This window comes from Fragaria vesca, linkage group LG5 (genome assembly GCF_000184155.1).
Source record: "Fragaria vesca subsp. vesca linkage group LG5, FraVesHawaii_1.0, whole genome shotgun sequence".
In the NCBI taxonomy this organism is placed as follows: Eukaryota; Viridiplantae; Streptophyta; class Magnoliopsida; order Rosales; family Rosaceae; genus Fragaria; species Fragaria vesca.
The window spans coordinates 4,752,635-4,773,067 of record NC_020495.1 but is presented as its reverse complement, the minus strand read 5'-3'; the positions used below and the strand labels follow the sequence as shown (position 1 = coordinate 4,773,067).

Sequence of the window (20,433 nt, the reverse complement as noted above, 5' to 3'; positions counted from 1 at the left end):
GGTAAAAATGGTAAATTTTAGCTAGTAAAAGGTAATTTTTATTCGGATATTATTTTTCGGGGTGTTTTATTTTTTGGAACTGGGTTGTTATAAGCTTAGACCGGTTTGGGGTGTGAGGCCCAAACCCATTTTCTCTTTTCTTCTCTTTTCTCCTCCCGGTTCCCTCTCTCTCCCGAGCCCCTCCCGCTGCCCGGTTTTCCAGCCGTCCTCCTGCCGCCGTCCGGCCACCATCTGCCGCCTCTCCACCTCAGTTCGGACCCCCATCTCCTCCTCTCCCTCCCTGGCCTAGCCCCCGAGCCTCTAACCTGCCGGAAGAGGAGAAATCCCGCCGGAGACGCCGGGAAGCATTTCGCCGGAACTCCCTCCTCCGGCCACCAATCCGGGCAAGCTTGGTACGGTTTTGTAGCCCTCCAACCCAGCAGCCTTGCCCTAAAAGGACTCACTCCCTCTTGAGCTAGGTAAGGAGAAATTTGAGGTGGAAGTTTTATGGCGTTTTTGATGTTTTTAGTCGATTACCCTAGTTAGGCTTGGAATTGGTATTTGTGCTAGTCAGGAAAGTTGTAGAGCATGATGAGAGGATTATTCTGTCAAAATTTCATAGGTTTTGGAGGTCGCCGGAATTGGCCTCCGGCCGTCGCTGCCGGCGGAGCCGCCGCCGGTTTGGGAGATTTTTAGGGTTTTAAATGTGGAATATTAAAGGGATTATATTGATGTGATTATGGAATTTTTGGATGAGATTTGGATAGGTTTGTGAATTTCCGAAGTTTGGTATTTTTGGCGGTTAATTAATGTAGAATCCGGCCATAGGATTTAAGTCGTATTTTGGGGAGGTTGTATTTATGACTGTCGAGTATGATATTTAAGTTCGGATCGTTTCGATTTAAGAATATCGAAGTTAGGCAATGATGAGCGTATTTATGGCTCTCGGGTAATTTTGCCTATTTTGATTAAATATTGGATTTTTAGTGGGGAATTAATTATATTTTTGGAACAGGACAAGAGAAGGCCCGAGCAGAGGAAGCCTCGGAGCGTCATCAGGCTTAGGCCTAATTAGTGAGTGGACTTTTATTTTAAACAATGTGCATGCAAAATAATTTAAGTTGTTAGAGATTAACCGAAATTGAGAATTTCGGTGAGTATGTATATATATCCATATTTGGATGTTTATGAGAATAATATGTATATGGAGAAATGCTAGCTAGCTATACGTGCTTTTCCACCATACTGAGGTAAAATTCCATTATGGTACGACGTGAGCGTTAGACGCAATCGTCGTAGCCCTATATAAATATAATAATTTATATAGGGGATATGCGCGTATATATATTTATACACCGTCTTTTCCACCATAATGAGGTAAAATGCCATTATGGTGCGACGTGAGCGTTAGACGCAAACGTCGTAGCCTTGTGTGAATTTTCTATTTGTCTTTATTGTTTCAAGAAAATTCATACAAGGGATATGACGAGCGTAATACATACATATTTTATTTTAGCCTGAGAGGCTCTTATTTTTGAAGTGTTGGTGACTAGCGCGGCTAGTCACGTTTTGATAATTCGGTAAATTTTTTAAAGGCTTTTGAGCTGGTTGCATGCCATTAATTGTTTTTCCACTGAAGATAAATCGGGAAAGCATAAAGATTAATTTTCTTTTAAAAAGTTATTTTTGTCCACTCACTACGGTTTCAAATGTTTTCCTCTGGGCCCTTCTTTTTAAAATGCCCAATCTGCAGAGTTCGGGTTGGATCTAGTAGGAGGCGAGGCATAGTCACCCGCATTTCCGCCAGTTTTCATCAGTAGGTTACCTGTTTAACCTACTAGTGTTTTCTTGCTTCCGCTAGTGTCTAGTAGCTCTGAATACTTTGGAATTATTGTATATTATGTTTAGAATTTTTGAAGGATAATTATGTGATGTTTGGACGTGATGTATTAAGAGTGTAATTTGGAATTTTCGAGGTAGGGTTGTCCATTTTCAAGGGAGATTTTCTCAATCTTTTCAGTAAATTTTCCTTGGAGGTGGTCCCCGCACGACTTACTCCGGGTTTCAGAGTGAAATACGGGGTGGGTCGTGTCAGTAAGACCCAACCTAAGACCTATCTCGGGTGAGAATCACCGAGATCATAAGACCCAGCGTAAGACCAATCTCAGGTGAGAGTCACCGAGATCGTAAGACCCAGCATAAGACCTATCGCAGGTGAGAGTCACCGGGAGGAAGCATGTGAGAATTGCCTCTCGAAATTGTAAGTCCCGGATAAATGTTCCCGGGATGCCGGGGTATTGCCATTTATATCATCCCTTAAAAAACGGAACAAGTGGCTTGATAAACCACGGACGGCGTTAACACCCCGTCACTCGAGTAGTATCACTGGATGAGGAAAGGGCTCGCTACCCTCGCCTATAAACATGTAACACCCGTTCAATCCATGTCTTGAGTTCTGACTTAGGGGGACTATAGGCGGGATCCACTTGAAACATACTGGTCTACGGGCTTATTTTAGCAAGCCCCCACTCAAGATGTGTCTTGAACGGGAACTTGGGGGGACTTGTAGTCGGTTGTGCATAAAACAGCCTCCCAAACCCGTAAACCAGCAGACATCCCACCATTACCAAGGCCGCCCCGAAGTACCCACCAATAAATAGGGTGGCCCAGGCCCGACCTCAATGGCAGTCTTGGGCCGGGAACATTCTTGGAAAGTGTAAGGAAACTGGGTGTTTGAAGTAACAGCAAAGGGGAATTGTCCCACATCGGTTTCCAAGTAGAGGAAAACGTACTCTGAGCCATAAATATGGCCCAGCCACCAATCTGTCAGGTAACAATAACTACCCCTAATAATTACATTCAACCAACTGAGACTGACTTAACCATCGGAGAAGGAAAGACCGGAAGTTCCCGGTCACCCTTGTTATTGCAGGTCAATGGGAGGATAGCCGTTCTTCCACCAGGCACTTCATTAGCTTATGCGAACCCGTCCGGTATTGTACAAAAACACTAAGATTTGGGATTACCTCATGATCTAATACTTGTTTTCGGGCCAAATGATAAGCTGATTTGACAATGAATTTGCCCTTCTTATCTTCATTCCAAATCCACCTGCCTTGATGTTCCCTAGCTAGAACTAAGTGGTAAGGCCAAGATCTTATTCACTATACACATAGGAAAGAGTTCCTGAAGCAAGCTCACATTTCATACTCCTGAACTCAAGAGTAACTCTGAAACTCTATTAAATCTAGGAGACCAAAAAGGCAGCAAATTTTCACCCTTCAGCCACAGATCATACCAAATATTGGTACGCTGGCCATCCCCAATTTGTCCACCCACACCATGTCTCAAAATGTCGCTCCCATCAATAATACTTCGTCAGACATAAGAGGGATAACTACCTAATTTAGCTTCCCAGAAATTACCATATGGAAATAGCTTTCAAAAATCTCCCAGGTAAGGATGTTGGATTCTGAATTAGACGTCATCCTTGTTTAACTAACATAGCTAAATTAAAAGCAAATAGATGTCAAAAGCCCATACCTCCTTCAATTTTCGGCTTGCATAAAGTATCCCAGGCTCTTCAGTGCATACCCTTCTTTTCATCAGTATCACCCCACCAAAATTGGGCACACAGTTGATGGAGTTCTTGAATAAGATTTTGAGGAAACAAGTAGTTGTTCATAGTATACATGGCATGGCTTCAGCAACTACATGGCATGGCTTAATGTTGGCAAATGTATCATTCCTGGATTGTCCCACTAAAATCGGAATACCCAGGTATTTATCATGCTTTGAAACAACCTGCATACCCAACTCAGCTGCATAAAATTGCTGTAAATGAGGTAACACACTCCCACTAATTATACACCACACTACTTTTCTGCAAATTCACTTACTGACCAGAAGCCGCTTCATACACATTCAGAATAATTCTAATGATCTGACAACCCTGGAGGAAGCTTAAGAGTATAACATGTTATCATCAGCAAAAAGTAGATGACTAATCATGGGAGCACCATCACATACCCCTGGAGTCCTTTCCATTGTCCCTTACCAACCGAACTAGAGATAAGAGCCGATAAACCTTCTGCACATAGGAGAAAAAGATAAGGAGAAATAGGGTCCCTTTGCCTAAGGCCTCGATGAAGAATAACAAAACATTTGGTTGTACCGTTTATCATGAAAGAGTAACGAACCGAAGATAAGCAATGCATGATAATATCAACCCAACTCAGATCAAAACCAAGTTTCAGCATTATTTTCTGAAGAAAAACCCACTCCAATATGTCATAAGCCTTTCTAATGTCTAATTTCAGGGCCATGAAACCTTCTTTTCCCCTCTTCAGCTTGCGCATATAATGAGCCAATTCAGATGCCACTAATGTGTTGTTCGAAATTGATCTATCAGGGACAAAAGCACTTTGTTCCAGAGAGACAATATCTGACAAAAAAAGTCTTCAACCTGTTTGCCAAACTTTCGATGCAATCTTATAAACAACATTGCATAACGCTATAGGATGTAACTCAATCATACGCTAGAACTCTTTCACTTTAGGGATTAACACAACATTGGTAAAATTCAAATCATGGGGCATATCCTTCGTAGTGAGAAAAGAAATCACTGCATTACTCACCTCAACTCCAAGAAGGTCCCAATACTTCTGAAAAAAGAACGGGGACATTCGATCCATGCCGGGAGCCTTTGAAGGATGCATCTGAAATAAAGCAATATGTACCTCCTCCATAGAGTACGGAGCCAAAAGAATCACTAGTAACCCGAGGTTGGATTGACTGTAAGACTGTATTTTGAGCTTCAATATCCAGTTCCTGCCTCGCAAAGAGATCCTGAAAATATATAGTTGATCACCACACTCTCTATACCTTGAGGCGTATTCTATCACACTCCATGTTTATCATACAAACCTTTCAGCTTCTTTTTCTTCTTTCTGTTGGATGCACTTCTGTGAAAGAACTTTGAGTTACGATCCCCGTCCTTCAACCATATAGCTCGAGACCTCTACCTCTAGTAAACTTCATAAATCGTCATCAGCTCATTCAAACTTTGAGATAATTGAAGTTTCTCAATTCGATCATTATCATCATGCGGTTTTTGCAAAAGGATATGCAATGAACGATGCACTTCCTCCAACTCTTTCCTTCTGCCCTTAAAGACAACATGATCCCAATCAAGCAAAGACTTACCATAATCCTTGATTTTTCAGCAGAGCTGTACCAAAGGACTCCTAGTTTGCGGTGGTGCCCAAGCTTGCTCTAGAATACGAGAAAAGCCTGGGTCAGAGCACCAAATTTCTTTGAACCGATATGGGCGTTTCTCTTGGTCACAAATTGGCCGTTCCTTACACACTTCCAAAAGAAGTGGAACATGGTCCGATCTGCTGGAAGGTAGAGCAAGGACACGGGAGTTACTAAACGTCGATATCCAGGCAGGAGTACAAACACCACGATCCAGTCTCTCCTTAGTACTTGAATCGCTCCAGGTAAACGATCCACCCACTGCTCCCATATCATCAAGATCACAATCTGTTAAACAATTGCAGAAAATTGTAATCTAATTAACATTCCGAATTCGACCTCCTGACTTCTCTCCCAAACCCAAAATCTCATTAAAATCGCTGGCAACGACTCATTTGTTTTGATCCCTAGGACATAAAGATCACAGCAAATCCCAAGATTGGTCACATTGACCCGTATCTGGGTACCCGTAGAAGCCTGTAAGTCTCCATTGTTCGTTCTCCGAACTAAAGACATCAACATCAATATAGAAATAATTAACATCTCGCACTAAAACCCGAAACGAATTGTCCCATAGAAAAGCAAGGCCACCTGCTTGATCTACTCTATCAAAGCATTCAATATTTGGGAATCCGAGTGCTCCCTGAATAGAGAGATGTTGACTATTGGTGTAGTGGGTTTTTGACAGAAAAACCATATGTACTGTTGTCAATCGTCGAACACGCCATGCCCTCAAATTGTTTTATTTCATTTTGATGTAACTTTCAAGAAGTTTATTCATATTTACTGAAAGTTTGTTTATTTCAATATATATATATATATACACACACAGAGTACAATGTTAATTTATTACACTCAATTCACCAAAAAATTTCTTTCTCTTTAGGAGTGACCAGAATTATTAATGACAAATTCAGAAGAAAACATTCTCATTTATATATGATGCTTCACATGACCAAATATCGAGAAAACTTACATGGGTATTTTTTTCGGGAAATGAACTTACTTACATGGTTATGTTTGTTATGCGAAAGCAGCCAACGGTTACAGACACACAGGTCCAATAATGCCGATAGTCTCTCCACTTTAACCATCCAGTGAGGAACGGGTATATATGGTGTTTTTAATACAAATATTTTTAATACAAAAAGCCTCGACATTAGTGTGTGTCGTACAAGTCTTTAGAACCCAAAAGATAACACTTTTTCGTTTCTGATGTGGGATTCCAAATTACTCTAATCTAAGCCATATGTTTTCCAACAATCTCCACCTTGGCGTGTTTCAAGCCATTTTCAAATAACTCACGATCCAATTTCTAATAGCTCAACCTCGATCATAAGCATCAAATTCCAAATCATGTGATTGATTCCAATCCAATAGGGAGCTTCATCAAATTGCAACTCGATCATACGAAACATCAAGTCTCAAGCATCACTTGCGCTTTGATACCACATGTTATGCGAAAGTGTCAAATAAGTATGAAGTACGGATATATGAAAAAAGATAAAGTAAATAGAAAATTCAAGAAGACCAAAGATTTACGTGATTCACCCTAAATCAAAGGCCTACATCCACCAGAGATTCCACTAATATTAAAAGGACATTACAATGTGTTGAACACTCAAATCCAAAAACCTGATCACACACCAAAAATACACTCATAACAGAGAAACATCAAATAGAAAAACAACTTCTATGGAACCCTAAATTGCGGTTACTTCCCAATATCCCTAAATTACGGCTCTTTTGTCTCCTACAACTTAATTGGTGAATAAAACATAAATTTACAGTGCAAGACACAAAACCGAAAACCTAATAGAATTAGGTTAATTAATTATATGAGCTTCCAACAAAAAATAATTGATGGACTCGTTAATTTAAGCCACAAACCAATAATGTCCATATAGAAACGTTATTACGCATATATATAAACACAATCGCGTAAAACTGTAAAACGATGCATATATATGTTCAAAATAACTAAGCAAAATCTTCTCTGATATCTATAATCCGATATTCAACATTCATGGCACCTGTAAATCGTGATATATATACATAATTCACAAATTCACACAAATCCAATAATCTAATCAAACTGCTATTTAAGCTGGCAATGATGGCACCCAGACTAGATTATCTGAAGGAAAGAAATGGCAGACAGGAGAGGTTCCAGGCTCAGCCCCAAGCACTTGGAACGCCACATGGCTGCTGTCCCACTGAGAAGTATCCATGTGGCATACAGCAGCAGCATGAATCCTCTCTCCGTTCTCCCCGCCCAGCCAAACCTGGAACAGCTTGTTCTCGCTTTCTTGGCTATGGCAGTAGAAAACTGCGTAAGGGTAAGGCATGGTGTGGCAGCCAATCATTCTGGGAGCATGGATCTCATTTGGTGTTTCCAAAACGGTGTAGTTCTGTAGAAGAGGGGCTGTGTTTGAGAGAGGGGAGGTGGTCAGGACCTTTAGTTGGGTGCCTGATCCAAATAGGGCAGTTGCAAAATCAACCATGGATTCTAGGGAGGTGCCACAGAACCTGGACTCTCCTTTGATGGGTTCAAGGTCACACTGCGTTAGTGTGTATTCTATGGCTTTGGCTTGGGGGGAGTCCTGGAGAAATGAGAAGAACTCAAGAAGGTATGGAAGGTTTGAGGTTGAGAAAGGTATGGAATCAGCTTCTTGTTTAGAAAGCAACTTGGGAGAAACAGAAGGGCCTCTTTTGGAAAAATATATGGGCATTGTTTTTCCTAGCCTGAGATCTACTGGGTTGAAGAAAACATTTAGGGAGGGGTCCATATGATTCTTGTTTGAAGATGATGATGAGTGATCATGATCATGGGTTGGTAGCAGTAGATGTTCTTCATCCCCGTTTCCAATAGTGATCTTCCTCGCACTATTTACTTCTGCAATCTGGCATAGATTCAAAATCTAAGCATTCAGAATGAAACGAAAAACATGATGCACTAAAACAACTAGGAAAACACAAATCAAATGCATGCAAATTGATGCTCAATCCACCATATATGTCAAAATAGATCAGTTAAAGGTAAAACCGAAGAGAAATATGTAGCTTAGTTACCAATAAGACAAGTAGAAGAGGTAAGATAAGCAGGCTCGAAGATGCAAATGATAGACGCATTTCCACTCCAGTTTGCTTGATCGATGAGTAGCTTCTGTTTTTCTATGGTTGGTTAGCACTGAGCAGGAAGGAAGCTCAATAATATGATGATATCGGTTAGGGATGAGATTATACTCCTTTTTGAGTTCTATTATTAATATTGCATATATACATGATGCTAGTACAGAATTCTTCTTGTATGACCTATATATCTTACAGTACGTACTTGATACATTCTTGGATTTAAAATGGCATTGTACGATATCTACATCATCAATAAATTTCCAAATACTTTTTTTAATGCATTTTATATAGTTTCTATTCCGGTTGACTTTTATTTGGACAAAGATGTAATGAGGTCGATCATATGCAGCCGTCCTCTTTATTATAATCTCCCCCATATTATACTTGACTACCTTCTGACCCGCGTGTAAACGACCCCGAGATTATTTTTATTTATTTTTAATAAAAACCGTTATAACGATATATGAAAATGAATCGAGTATATAACGAGAGGGAAATGAATATAAACTTATATGTTTTATGTAGTTTTGTTCTTCGTTCTCTTTTCAAAATATAAATAGGGACCCTTAGTAATCAACCTATATATATATATATATCAAACGTTAAAACATCAAAACCATGGGAGAAAATTATCGAATTGTAGGTAGTTTGCCGCTTGTTTTATTTTGATAAAGGATAGTATGGGCGCGGGGAGTCTTTAAGCTGTTTAAAACCAAGATATAACAATTAATATTATACACGCAACTTAATATGCAACTACTATGAAATTAAACAAAATTAACATTCAACCAGTAGAAAATTTGTTAAAAACTTCATTCCTTTAATATATATATATATATATGTGCAGATTATAATCAAGGCATCGTGCCAAGATTCATGAGATCGATTCAGAAATGTATCCATCATCAATACTATCTGATAGTGGGATACTCATAAAAAGTAATCCTACATATATACGTATATACCTTCCACTAACATTAGTCAGCTGCTCATGATCGAGCATAACTAAGCTAGAAGATCGACTACTTAGAATATGGAGTAGAGTCAAACGTGCAAATCCAGTCCTCATTATTTGACTGCTTTTTTCCATATATATCCACATTGTAGAAAGTAGAAACATCATGAACAAGTAGAAATTAACAGATCATGATCGGTTTCGCAATGAAAGTCAAGACTGGTTTGTCATCAAAAATTGAAAGTCATGACTTCAAAACCTTCTGTTCAGATAGCACTTCGTTATCGATTGCGTTAATATATTAGGGTTTACTCGACATCATCAAACCTTTTATTTTCTTTTTTATTTCATTTTGTATGCATTTGTATCTGTTTGTTATTAAAACCAACAGAGGTATCGCTCCAATATATATATCAACTTTGGCCATCTTTAGTACACAAGAAAAATTCTAGTATACATATTTGTATGGCATACAGGTGCCTTGCATACAAGTGAGTGAACAACTTTTTCAATATGTATATCATACATATATGTATGTATATTATTGTTCTTGATAAACAATTAAGCAGCACAACAAAATTCACTACTGATCTGTACAGGGGTGCACCAATGACATATATATTTGACAAATAAACAAGTCCTAGCTACTTTGCCTTCTATATCTATATTTTGAGATCTAGCTTTGTCTAGAAGAATCTCAAAATCAACATGTTTGATTTGAAATCTATAAAGGCCTGAAGGCGTCCTGGTTCATCGTATAAACACCGGCCAACAACTTCAGCTATAGAAACAATTGGCTTTTAACTTTTTAAGCACCCAAGTTTTCAAGAATATTAGTCTACCATAGAGACGTGCCTGAGATATGAAGAAAGCACAAGATATGAGCAAATATATTTCGTATCCAAATCCACCTTAGGTTTAAAAAGTTCATATCCTCCATTCCTCGCCCACAATGCATCAATCTGGTCATCATAACATGAGTGACCTTTTCACCCGTTTGAATGGCCAAAAAGAAAGTGATAAACATGAAATATGGATTCGGTAATTTGGCCATCATCGACCATTGAACGTGGAAGACCACAAAGCCAATATTGGTAATGACCTCCTCGATCAGACATAGAGACCTGTAGCAGTTTGGGTTATCGATCATTCTCATATTAGTTTAGTGGTGAGTTGACGTCATTGCGTTTGTATGCCTCCCAATAATTAGTTGTTGAAACTCAATTTCAACGCTAAACACAACGTGATTTGTATAATTAAAGAGTATTATTATATATAGACGGTAGAAGATACTAGAGGATATATAGAATTGGGGAAGAAAAAGTAGAAGATTAAAGTACAACAATGAACTTGCATGATGATCTAGATTTGAAGTTGACTAATGCAAACAAAGCAACGACAAAAGCACACAAGAAAATTAGTGGAAAAATGTTGAATAGGGCATATATTAGTTAACACGTCGAGAGAGGCACTAGCTATTTGGAAGTTGTCCCCGGCCTCTGATTTCCCATCGATCCCTAGTTTGTGCCCCTTAGACTTGTAGCAAACTTCAACAACGCTTGATATCATTTATATTATATAAGAAAAGTGACAAGAAGTTCACCTTACTTTTTCGAAAACCTTTTCTTTCTTTTTTTCCGATGAGATTATGTCTTTTAAGAATGCAAAGCAATCGTTCTAGCTTGTTAATAAACAAAATGTACGGCTAGCTAGGCATTTACAAAAGCTAAGTCGAAAACAACTTAATTTGTGTAGATCCTGATTTGCCAACCAATAAAGATTGCTAGTCTGTATGACCATCCAATCAAAAGAGAGAGAGAGAGAAGAGAGAGAAGAGAGAGGGAGAGAAAAAGAGAGAGAAAGAGAGAGAGAGAATTAATTGGTCGGTCATGGAGACCAACAACTTTTGCTGGTTGGCATATCTGAATTCAATTTGTGTTAGGGTGTGGTTCACATTATAAGTTGACTTTAACGAAAAGGAGCCAACCAATTAAGCATTTTGGTTGAGCATGCACTCTCCAGTCTAATCTAAACCTGCTCTCATCATGTCTATCAAAAATTAAAATCCAATCCCAAATGAGCTTGTCCCTTTTCTCTATATTGGGATAGTCTTAGCCAATCCCTAGCCTTGTATTCTCTTTTGTCTCTCTGGATTTGTTGGTAGCTGACAATCAACATGGGAATCTTGCATGGAATTAGTATCGTGCAAAAGGTTGATTAGGACCTAATTAAGACACGAAAAAAGGGCGGTGTCAACGATACGTGCGTGGAAGATAAGTTTGACATGAATATTGTTAGAATTTGTTAAGCAGAAATGAAAGTAATGATTCATTTCTTATTTTGATGATTAAACTTTGGAAATGTCAACTTCTCCATTGAAATCTACTGAACAAAGTAAACGTACATTGAGAAGCAAAAGTTCAAAGTTTGAGTCTCTTTGGTGGATATGTAAGCATGACTCCACATTTCATCACATATATCTAGTGTTTTTATACTCGTAGCTAGGTTTTAATTCATTCTGAGCAAAATTAACTTTTTTTCTTTTCAATTATTCTTCGAAGTTGTATTGCGGATCTAGTGACCTTTGTTTCACCATTGATGAGGCATGTAGCAAGTCATAGCCTCTGGCAAATATTTCACGTAATAATAACCTATAAACGTCACTCACCTAGCTTTAAAGTTTAAACCTATATATAACCTGTAAACCCTCAAATAATTCATTGATGTGGATTACTGAAACTAACTTTGGTGACTGTCCATAATAGAATAACAATAACATGCCTCTTCGGCCTTCTATATATATCAATGAAAATTCATAATAATCTTATGAGTAAAACTTGTGAGAGTGTTTTTTTTTTAACGGAAAAAGTCATTACTTTATTATAATCAAAAGATTACATGAAAATGATGTAAAAATATATCGAGAAATATGAAAGCATTTGAAAGTAAATTGTGAAAGTAAAAGTGCAATAACGAGTGTTAGTGCTAAAACAATAATACCTAGACTCGGTGTTACGCTCACAAATTGCAGCCGTTGAGCGAAATGAGTAGTCGGTGATTTGACTACCCATGCAAATCCAATGCCCCAAATGATAAAAATCACTGCGACACCGGGTTGAGGGTAATCTTCCACCTAAAGAATAATACCTAGACTCAGTGTTACGCTCACAAATTGCAGCCGTTGAGCGAAATGAGTAGTCGGTGATTTGACTACCCATGCAAATCCAATGCCCCAAATGATAAAAATCACTACGACACCGGGCTGAGGGTAATCTTCCACCTAAAGAATCGAGGCCGATCAAGGATGATTCCAGACATGGCCGTGATGGCAGACGATCCTCAACGAACAAATACCATAGTTGTGGGTCCGTCAACCAATAGCAAAATCAGTGTAGAGGCCAAAACCAAAGACACTGGCAGTATTTCCAAGAGCAAAAAGAGATTCGATTTCGGGCCCAAGGCCCACAAAACCGCTCGGGTCCCAGACCCAAACCTTGCCCCAGGCCTGGATCCAGATCCGACCTAACACACATAGCTAAGCCCAAATCCGCCCCAACCTAGGTTCCAGCCGAATCACCGTCATCAGATGGAGTCGGAAAACCACAGCACCAACCCAACCTCCTTCCTTCGCCCCGACCTAGGTTCCAGCTGATCTGCACATGCCAATACGCTGCCGCATATCCCATCAAAGTAGAGGGGATTGTTGAAAAGAATCGATGAGCACTAGTCCTGATTCCCAAAATAACCTATCATCGAATCTGGTCGTCGAATTAGCCATCTCCCAACAGCCTTCACAACAAACAACCACCACTCCAATAAACGCCCTCTCGCTGCGGGTGCAGATCTCTCCCACAAATTTGCTTTGAGGCATGCTCGACTCAGCTAGAGACGATCAACAATCGAAACCGATCTGAACCCACCACTCAGCACAATCTCTTTTTCACCCCAACCACCATGAACGAAAGGAGGAGAGCATGTTTCCGTCGCCCAGAAGCGTGCTTGTCGTGACGAATAAGGAGGCAAGACCGAAGCCATGCACACAGGTGACGACGTCGAAGACGGTGCCAGAGTTGTACTCCATAGATGATAAAGAAAGGTACAGAGAGGCCGTAGGCGGCACTCTCGCAACCCTAGCATAGCACTAGGTTAGAAGTAGTACGAGCTAGCTTCTTTGTTTGGTTTATCTCAATATTGTAAAATTTTGAGAGATAGTCATATACGTTCCTTTCTTTTTGTTTTATTAAGTGTCACATAAAATTATAATAAAACAACGCCTATGCATAACTAGATTCAAAATATTTGAGTAAAACGATGCAATCCGCGAGTAGACAGATAAGACTTTCTTTGTCAAAGTGAGGAAGTTAATCCAAAGTTTCTAAAAATCACAACTGTATTCATATATAATCCAAGGCCTAATAGTCAAAACAAGATTCTCACACAACAGAAGCATGACAATGCAGATAGAATAGGAACGCAAAGATCAATAGCTTCATTGCTGAAATGACCCATATTCTCGTAGAATAGATCTTCTTTTGTTATTTTGGTGCGCGCCATATATAGCTAAATTCAAATAAGCTCCTTGTTTTAACGTCGCGCGAGCTGCCTTGTCTGCTGCCCTAGCTAGCACACAAAGGAACATTGAGAAATTGCTGAATCGATCAGGTGGTCAATATGGTTTCTGTCGGTGTGTGTAACACAGAGAGAGACAGAGAGACAGAGAGAGAGAGAGATTTTGAAGTTGAAGCAAGGCTTCAATATTTGCAACTGGGCGGAGGGTATGCATGTGTAAGTGCTCATTTTGTGCACAATTCAATTTAAATATTAACAGTAGCCTGATGTCGGCGGCCGGGTTCTTTGATATATTACCCTATAAGGGAGATATTCTAAGGAACTATTTGTATGTCAAGTATGCATACACAAGCAGGATTGTTTGAGTTCTCATAAAAAAAAGAAGAAGAAGGATTGTTTGAGTTCTTGGTTTCATCAGTTAGATCTATGGTTTGGTGTGTGTATATATATGCTTGTATGTCACATCTTAATTTTTCTTTTTCTTTACTAAAATCCGGTAGCTCCTAGTCATATATTTTTGTTGATCATTCGCGCATCTAAAATTAAAAACGTACACTCAACATTTCTAATCAATCAACAACCCAATTAAGAGATTATGAACTTAGGAAACATTTGCAGTAATGTGAGGATTCTAGATCGACTAGAAGTTGTGTGCTCTGACCTTTACTCTTTAGTGGCGACTTTGAACAATGATTCAATAACTGATTTAAGATAAGATAAAAATGAGTGCTATCACTTTTGGGGACCTATATATTATGATCACTATGCCATGTTCTTGCCTCTAAAATTACAATATTCAACTTGTAATTATCGAAATCCCACCTTGAATGAAGTAGAAATAATATTCCATGAACCCACCTGGATTTTGTTTATTCGGCGGAAGTCATATATGTCGGAGCCCCTTTCATGCTCAGTTGTCATCTTCATTGGGTCAACATGCATTACCAAGATACGCGTTTGTTACGCGAAAGCTTTTGTCAACTAATATTGTATGCAGATTACATCAATTTTTAATTACATGGAATTGGGTGCATAAAAATCTCAAATGATCACATTAGTTGTATTTGTAAGTTATGTTAATGAAGTTAGTACTTTACTTTCAAATAGTCAGTGAATTTATACTCGTCCTCGAGTAGAATTTTCCCTGATCCTAATCTAGATATCATTTATGCATGCTTTAGTAAACTTGCTCTCATTGTACTTTTATATATGTACGTACAAGTACGTCCTCAAGTAGATTTCAAAGTTACATTCGTTCTCGGGTAGATTTTTATTTTCTTACTATTCTTTTTTGCTTTATTGATAATATTTTGTGTCTACTCAAATTCGAAGAGGCGGATTACTACCTTATTTGTGACTTCTGAACTAATCTTATTTTGTATACTGCATATAGTTAGTTTACAAATTCTTAAAATTAAAATTTGTGGACCATGATCTTTATGATTCCCGAACAAGTATATGTTGATATTATGGTTAATCAGGCAATTAACTATCCATTTGCATTAAACCTAAACTCAAAACCTTCCACGCAAGCTCTTCTTATGGTGAATGATGATGGAGAGAGCTTTGCTGAGGTGGGGCTGTTAGTACGTTGAGAAGGTTAGAGAGTTGTTTATTACGTCTGGAGTTACAAAGTTTGTTCATGTTTCAAGGAGTTGTAATGGCGCAACACATGAGGTAGCTCAGTTTGTAGCCCGTTATAAGAGATGATATTCATGGTTAGAGGTTAAGTCCAACTGATTCATGAAAGTTATCAATGGTGACAGACCCGTAACTCAGTCTAGTAATAAGGAAGGAAGTGAGGATGTTGTATTCACCACCGTTGTTTCCAGTGTTTTGTAACTTTTGATTTCTGTTCAATAAAAATTCTTAATAGTTTCCTCAAAAAAAAAAAACCTTCCACGCAAGATTCTTCTCAAGCTCTCATGGACCAATCCAAAAAAATAAAAATAAAAAATACTTCAAGAGTATTTGTAAAAGAGGGTCGCAAGTATTGCTAAATTTGTTTTATGTCTCAAAATGTAAACAACTAATGTGGTTGACAACGTAAGCTACTTAGTCTCCTATAAAGGGAAGGGTCATAGCTCCCACTATTACTTTCAAGTTGGTAATAAGTTGCTAGCTGAGGTAGAAGTTAGTTGCCGAAACATGAAGTATTCCACCTCTTGCTTTCTGCTACTTCTGTTCATATTCTTGGTAATCACATCCCAACCACTCTACAGCTTCACTCAGTTTCTAATGTGATCAACAACATAGATTTCCAATTTCAATTCAATTCTCAAACTAATCATCAACCCTTTTTTATCTGAACAGTTTTCGGAGATCACCTATGCGAGAAAGGACATGGGAGACTACTGGAAGAGCGTGATGAATGACCAGCCCATGCCAGAAGCCCTTAAAGACCTCTTCTCCCATCAAGATGAAGATGTACCATCTTTCTCTGCTTCAAAAAACAAGGACCACCGTTTTGTTAGAGACTTCGACATTAGGCCTAATGTCATCATATATCACAGTGCCCATCATCACCATGCTGATCATCAGCCTGAAGAAATGATGCATGAGATGCAACCAAAAGCTTATATTCAAACTGTCAACCATGGCTGAAGTACTATCCATGAGTATATATATGGTTGCAAACCTTGTCAAGTATTAAACCAGAAGTCTGAAATACCAGAGCTAGCTAGTAGTGTCTAATAGATTTTTGTCATTCATCTTTGGTGTATCAGTTGTGCTTGGAATTCCTCAGGTTTCAATGATATTATGTTTAGACGTCTTTAGACTATCTTAAGGCAGCGAATCAGCGATAATTGACTGCATGTTTATATAAGCTTTTTCTGGCTAATTGTTGCTTATAATCATGTTTTTGATTTCAGTCAGAAACATAATCAGCCAAACTAAAGTCATATATGCTGTCAGATTATAAATCTCTACCACGGGGATTGAAATCCCTTTCTGACTTTGCTTATGAAATGCAAGTTTTAATCTAATGAGGAACTTTGAAAGTTTTGAAAGGCAAACACCATTGCCAGCTGCATCATGAGCAAGGTACATGATGTGTCTTTCATTTTTTTTTTTCCTGTTATACATTATCAACTTAATTAGACTAATTCAAAACTCCCAAGGTTACAACTGTGTTCAAAGTAGATAAGATAGGGATGCAAAATTTCGTTGAAAAATAAAAAAGAAATGGATTGATTTACAAAGGATAAAACCAACCTGTTTGTTTCACTTAGCTAATCCATCAAAAACAATACTGTTCTAATTTTTGTAACTCCCAGCTCCTTCTGCATATTTTGAGCCTTCTAAGTGTGCATGGTGCTTAATTGTGTCAGTTTTTGTTATTTCCAAGGCGGAAACCCCTTTGGCAGTTTGGCTGCATTATTTCCTTGCTTCACATTTCATGCGAGTGTTCTCTTCAGTTTTTTTTTCAGTTTCATGTTTTTTAGACTTCTGCTCACATACTCTGTACTTCTCTTATAAACCATCCAAAATCAGTTTCTGAAAGCATAAATAGGAATCGGCATTTGTTGCTGGTTTGTTTAATGAGTTTACGTTTTGAAGAGGAAGAAGTGAGACCTCTCTGTAAGAAAAACGTGATAAGCTAGACAAGACAAATGAGGGAGTACTCATAAAACGCTTCAAAAATGGAGGTTTGTGATCATTACTGAACAACCCAACTGCATTTTGAATTGAAATTCATCATCAACTTCCCTAAATTGGCTTCTTCTTGCCACATTACACTCACTTGAGTAAAAAAATTAGTCTTTGGCCAAACTCCAAACCAAAGTCTAAGGTGGGTGAGAGCTGCAAAGTTTTTAGTGCTGTCTCCTTTTGATAATATGTCAACAAAAGCAATTGCTCATTTTCAATGTCCAGTTGACTTAAACTATATGTTGCATAATCTGATAATTGCATATATGTACTTGCAATGTCACAGATCTCTTCAAGCAGTTTGACAATTGATTGAAATCATTTTCTATTTTATGACTGTCATTTTGCAAACCAAGGCAAGAGTGGATCGGTTTATTGTGACTTAGTTCATCAAGAAGTATTTTCATAATTGTATATGCAAACGTTAACTTTCTTTTTTTTGTAATTTAAGCTTGCTTTGTAACAGATAGCCTCTTGTTGAATCTTTAATATAACTTTCTAATTCTGTATCACTTCGGTGTTAGTATATGTGCCTATTGAAGAATCAAAAAATTGAACAAGTTCAAAGCAGAAGTTCGAATACGTAAGTTATAGTCATATACTATTTATTCTGCACTATATTATTAGACTGAGGTTGATGTTGGAACCCATACAAGATTATCAGCAGCAAAGAAATGACACACAGCAGACGTCCCAGGCTTGATTCTAAGCACACTGAATGATACATGATTAGGGCTCCATTCAGAAGTATCCAAATGACAGACAGCAACAGCGTCAACTCTATCTCCATCTTCACCCCCTAATTCAACTTTGTACACCTTGTTCACACTTTGTTGGCTATGGCAATAGAAAACTGCATAAGGGTAAGGCATGGTGTGACATGCCACCATCTTTGGAGCATAGATCTCTTTAGGCTCTTTCAAAATGGTATAATTCTGGAAAAGGGTAGTTGAATTTGTGAGATGGGCAGTGGCTACAGCAGTGAAAGGGGTGTTTGGTCCTAGCATGCCATGACTGAAGTCCAGCATGGATTCTAAGGAAGTGGGACAGAATTTGGTCTCTCCTTTGATGGGTTCAATCTCACATTGCCTAAGAGTGTCTTCCATGGCTTTGGCTTGGGGAGAGTTTTTGGAGAAAGAGAAGAACTCAAGGAGGTGGGGGAGTTCCTCTGTTGAGAAAGGAATCGAATCAGCTTCACTTCTTGGTAAGAAGCGAGGAGATTTTGAAGGGTTTCTTTTTGGGAAATAGATTGGCATGGTTTTGCCAACCTTTAAGTTATTGATGGTGAAGAAAATCATATGTGAAGGGTCCATGTGATCCATGTGGGATGATGAATGATGAGCAGGAATTCTTTGATCCATATGCTTCATCAAGTTGTGTGTTGTTTCCAACTCTGTCAGCTTCCTGCATGAAATTCCTTGTACACACTGCATAATAGTTTAGTATAGTCTGAAATTGTTAGACGCTAAATCTATGGGAAAATAAGAAAGGGAAACACTTCAAAAATTTAAGACTTCAGCTCAATTTATGATCTTTCCTTTTCTCTAACAACTCAAACTAGCTACAAATCGGCTATGCTGCAAGATCATCAATCTTGTCAATTATATTCAAGAGAAGAATGGATTGAGAAGTATAGTCTTTTGTTTACCATGACCAGTAGTAGCAGAAGATGAAGCAAGGGGCACCAGAAAGCAAGACCTGAACCCATGTTTCTTCTCTTATAAGAACTTATTTCCCTCTTCAGAGAGCACCAACATGTGACCAGCCAAATATATAGAAAAGATGTTCCTTCCTTTTCTTTTTTTTTTCCTTTTTTTTAAAGAAAGTCCGGTGCGGCTGCCCATAATCCTTGATTAATGAAACTATATAATACAATATTTTTGGGGGGGGTCCATAGAGTCTAAACTCCAAATTACAATAAGTAACGTATTCTAACATGCATACACCAGTTAGTAAAGAGTGTATCATTGACAACTCTAATTGCTTTGACAAAGTGGAACGGAAAGACAATTGTCCTAAGGACAAACATCATAACAATTAAAAATGCAGCTTTCCTACTATGTTGCCGCACAGAATCATATCCGGCGACCTTATGTTTCATCCTGCCAGTAGGAGATTGCGACCATTTGACAACACTAGGAACTCGCAATTTACGTAGGACAGACAAGGCACGCAAGGTGCCAATACCAAGACGACGCCCACTTATTGAAAGCACTAAATAGCTAAAATCTAGTAAAAATAAATAACATAAAGCAAATAACATAATTGCCCTAAATGGGCTGATTTCCTACAACCAGGCCCAATGGACCAAAACAAACAAGCACCAAATCCTCTTCCTGGCACAACACTGTGACTGCTTAACCTTGTCTACCCACCACCGTTGTCGGTCCTCCACCATGTCGTCGTACAACCGTCAACGACGTTGAGCATCTCCGTCTACTGATCAAGACACAAAGGTTCTGCACCTAGATTCGGATCCAACCCAACCAACCATCAATCTGAATAGGCCTTAGCGCCAATCCATCCCTCAATCCTGATCGCTGATGGCCACCTGATGCCGCTCCAACCCTACAAAACCCCGATGCCTTTCCGATCCCAACTCATCTCCCTGAATCAACCACGATTTGCAACCAAGACAGATAGATTAGATTACCTTTTGATTTGATATGTCGAACCTGAGGTACTTCTTCAACGCAAAACACTCGTCCACAGCCACCATGCACCGGTTAGGCCAAGGGCCATTGCCGCCGTCACGGCGCAGTCGGGCAAGCAAAGGGGTAGAAGGCAGCGTCCTTTAGGTTTTGTTAGAGAGAGAGATGTTTCATCTAAGATCTACGAATAGATGTTCCTTCTCTAGGCAAACCTATATATATATATATATATATATA

General features: G+C 38.7%; 3 protein-coding genes across 3 annotated transcripts; 1 reads left to right on the top strand and 2 right to left on the bottom strand.

Moving 5' to 3' along the window:
• Window positions 1–6,856: 6,856 nt before the first annotated feature.
• Window positions 6,857–8,563, bottom strand: LOC101300535 (BURP domain-containing protein 3-like). Its single transcript, XM_004299054.1, has 2 exons — window positions 8,308–8,563; window positions 6,857–8,138 (listed from the first exon to the last, which is right to left on the bottom strand). The coding sequence occupies exons 1-2, from the start codon at window positions 8,365–8,367 to the stop codon at window positions 7,338–7,340; spliced, it is 861 nt and encodes a 286-aa protein (XP_004299102.1). The 5' UTR covers window positions 8,368–8,563; the 3' UTR covers window positions 6,857–7,337.
• A 7,432-nt stretch (window positions 8,564–15,995) lies between these two features.
• Window positions 15,996–16,737, top strand: LOC101300248 (organ-specific protein S2-like). Its single transcript, XM_004299053.1, has 2 exons — window positions 15,996–16,090; window positions 16,208–16,737. The coding sequence occupies exons 1-2, from the start codon at window positions 16,043–16,045 to the stop codon at window positions 16,496–16,498; spliced, it is 339 nt and encodes a 112-aa protein (XP_004299101.1). The 5' UTR covers window positions 15,996–16,042; the 3' UTR covers window positions 16,499–16,737.
• Window positions 16,738–18,099: 1,362 nt separating this feature from the next.
• LOC101299958 (BURP domain-containing protein 3-like) lies at window positions 18,100–19,312 on the bottom strand. The gene is made up of 2 exons (XM_004299052.1): window positions 19,194–19,312; window positions 18,100–18,972 (listed from the first exon to the last, which is right to left on the bottom strand). Exons 1-2 carry the CDS (start codon window positions 19,251–19,253, stop codon window positions 18,169–18,171), a joined length of 864 nt encoding a protein of 287 aa, XP_004299100.1. The 5' UTR covers window positions 19,254–19,312; the 3' UTR covers window positions 18,100–18,168.
• Window positions 19,313–20,433: the final 1,121 nt, after the last annotated feature.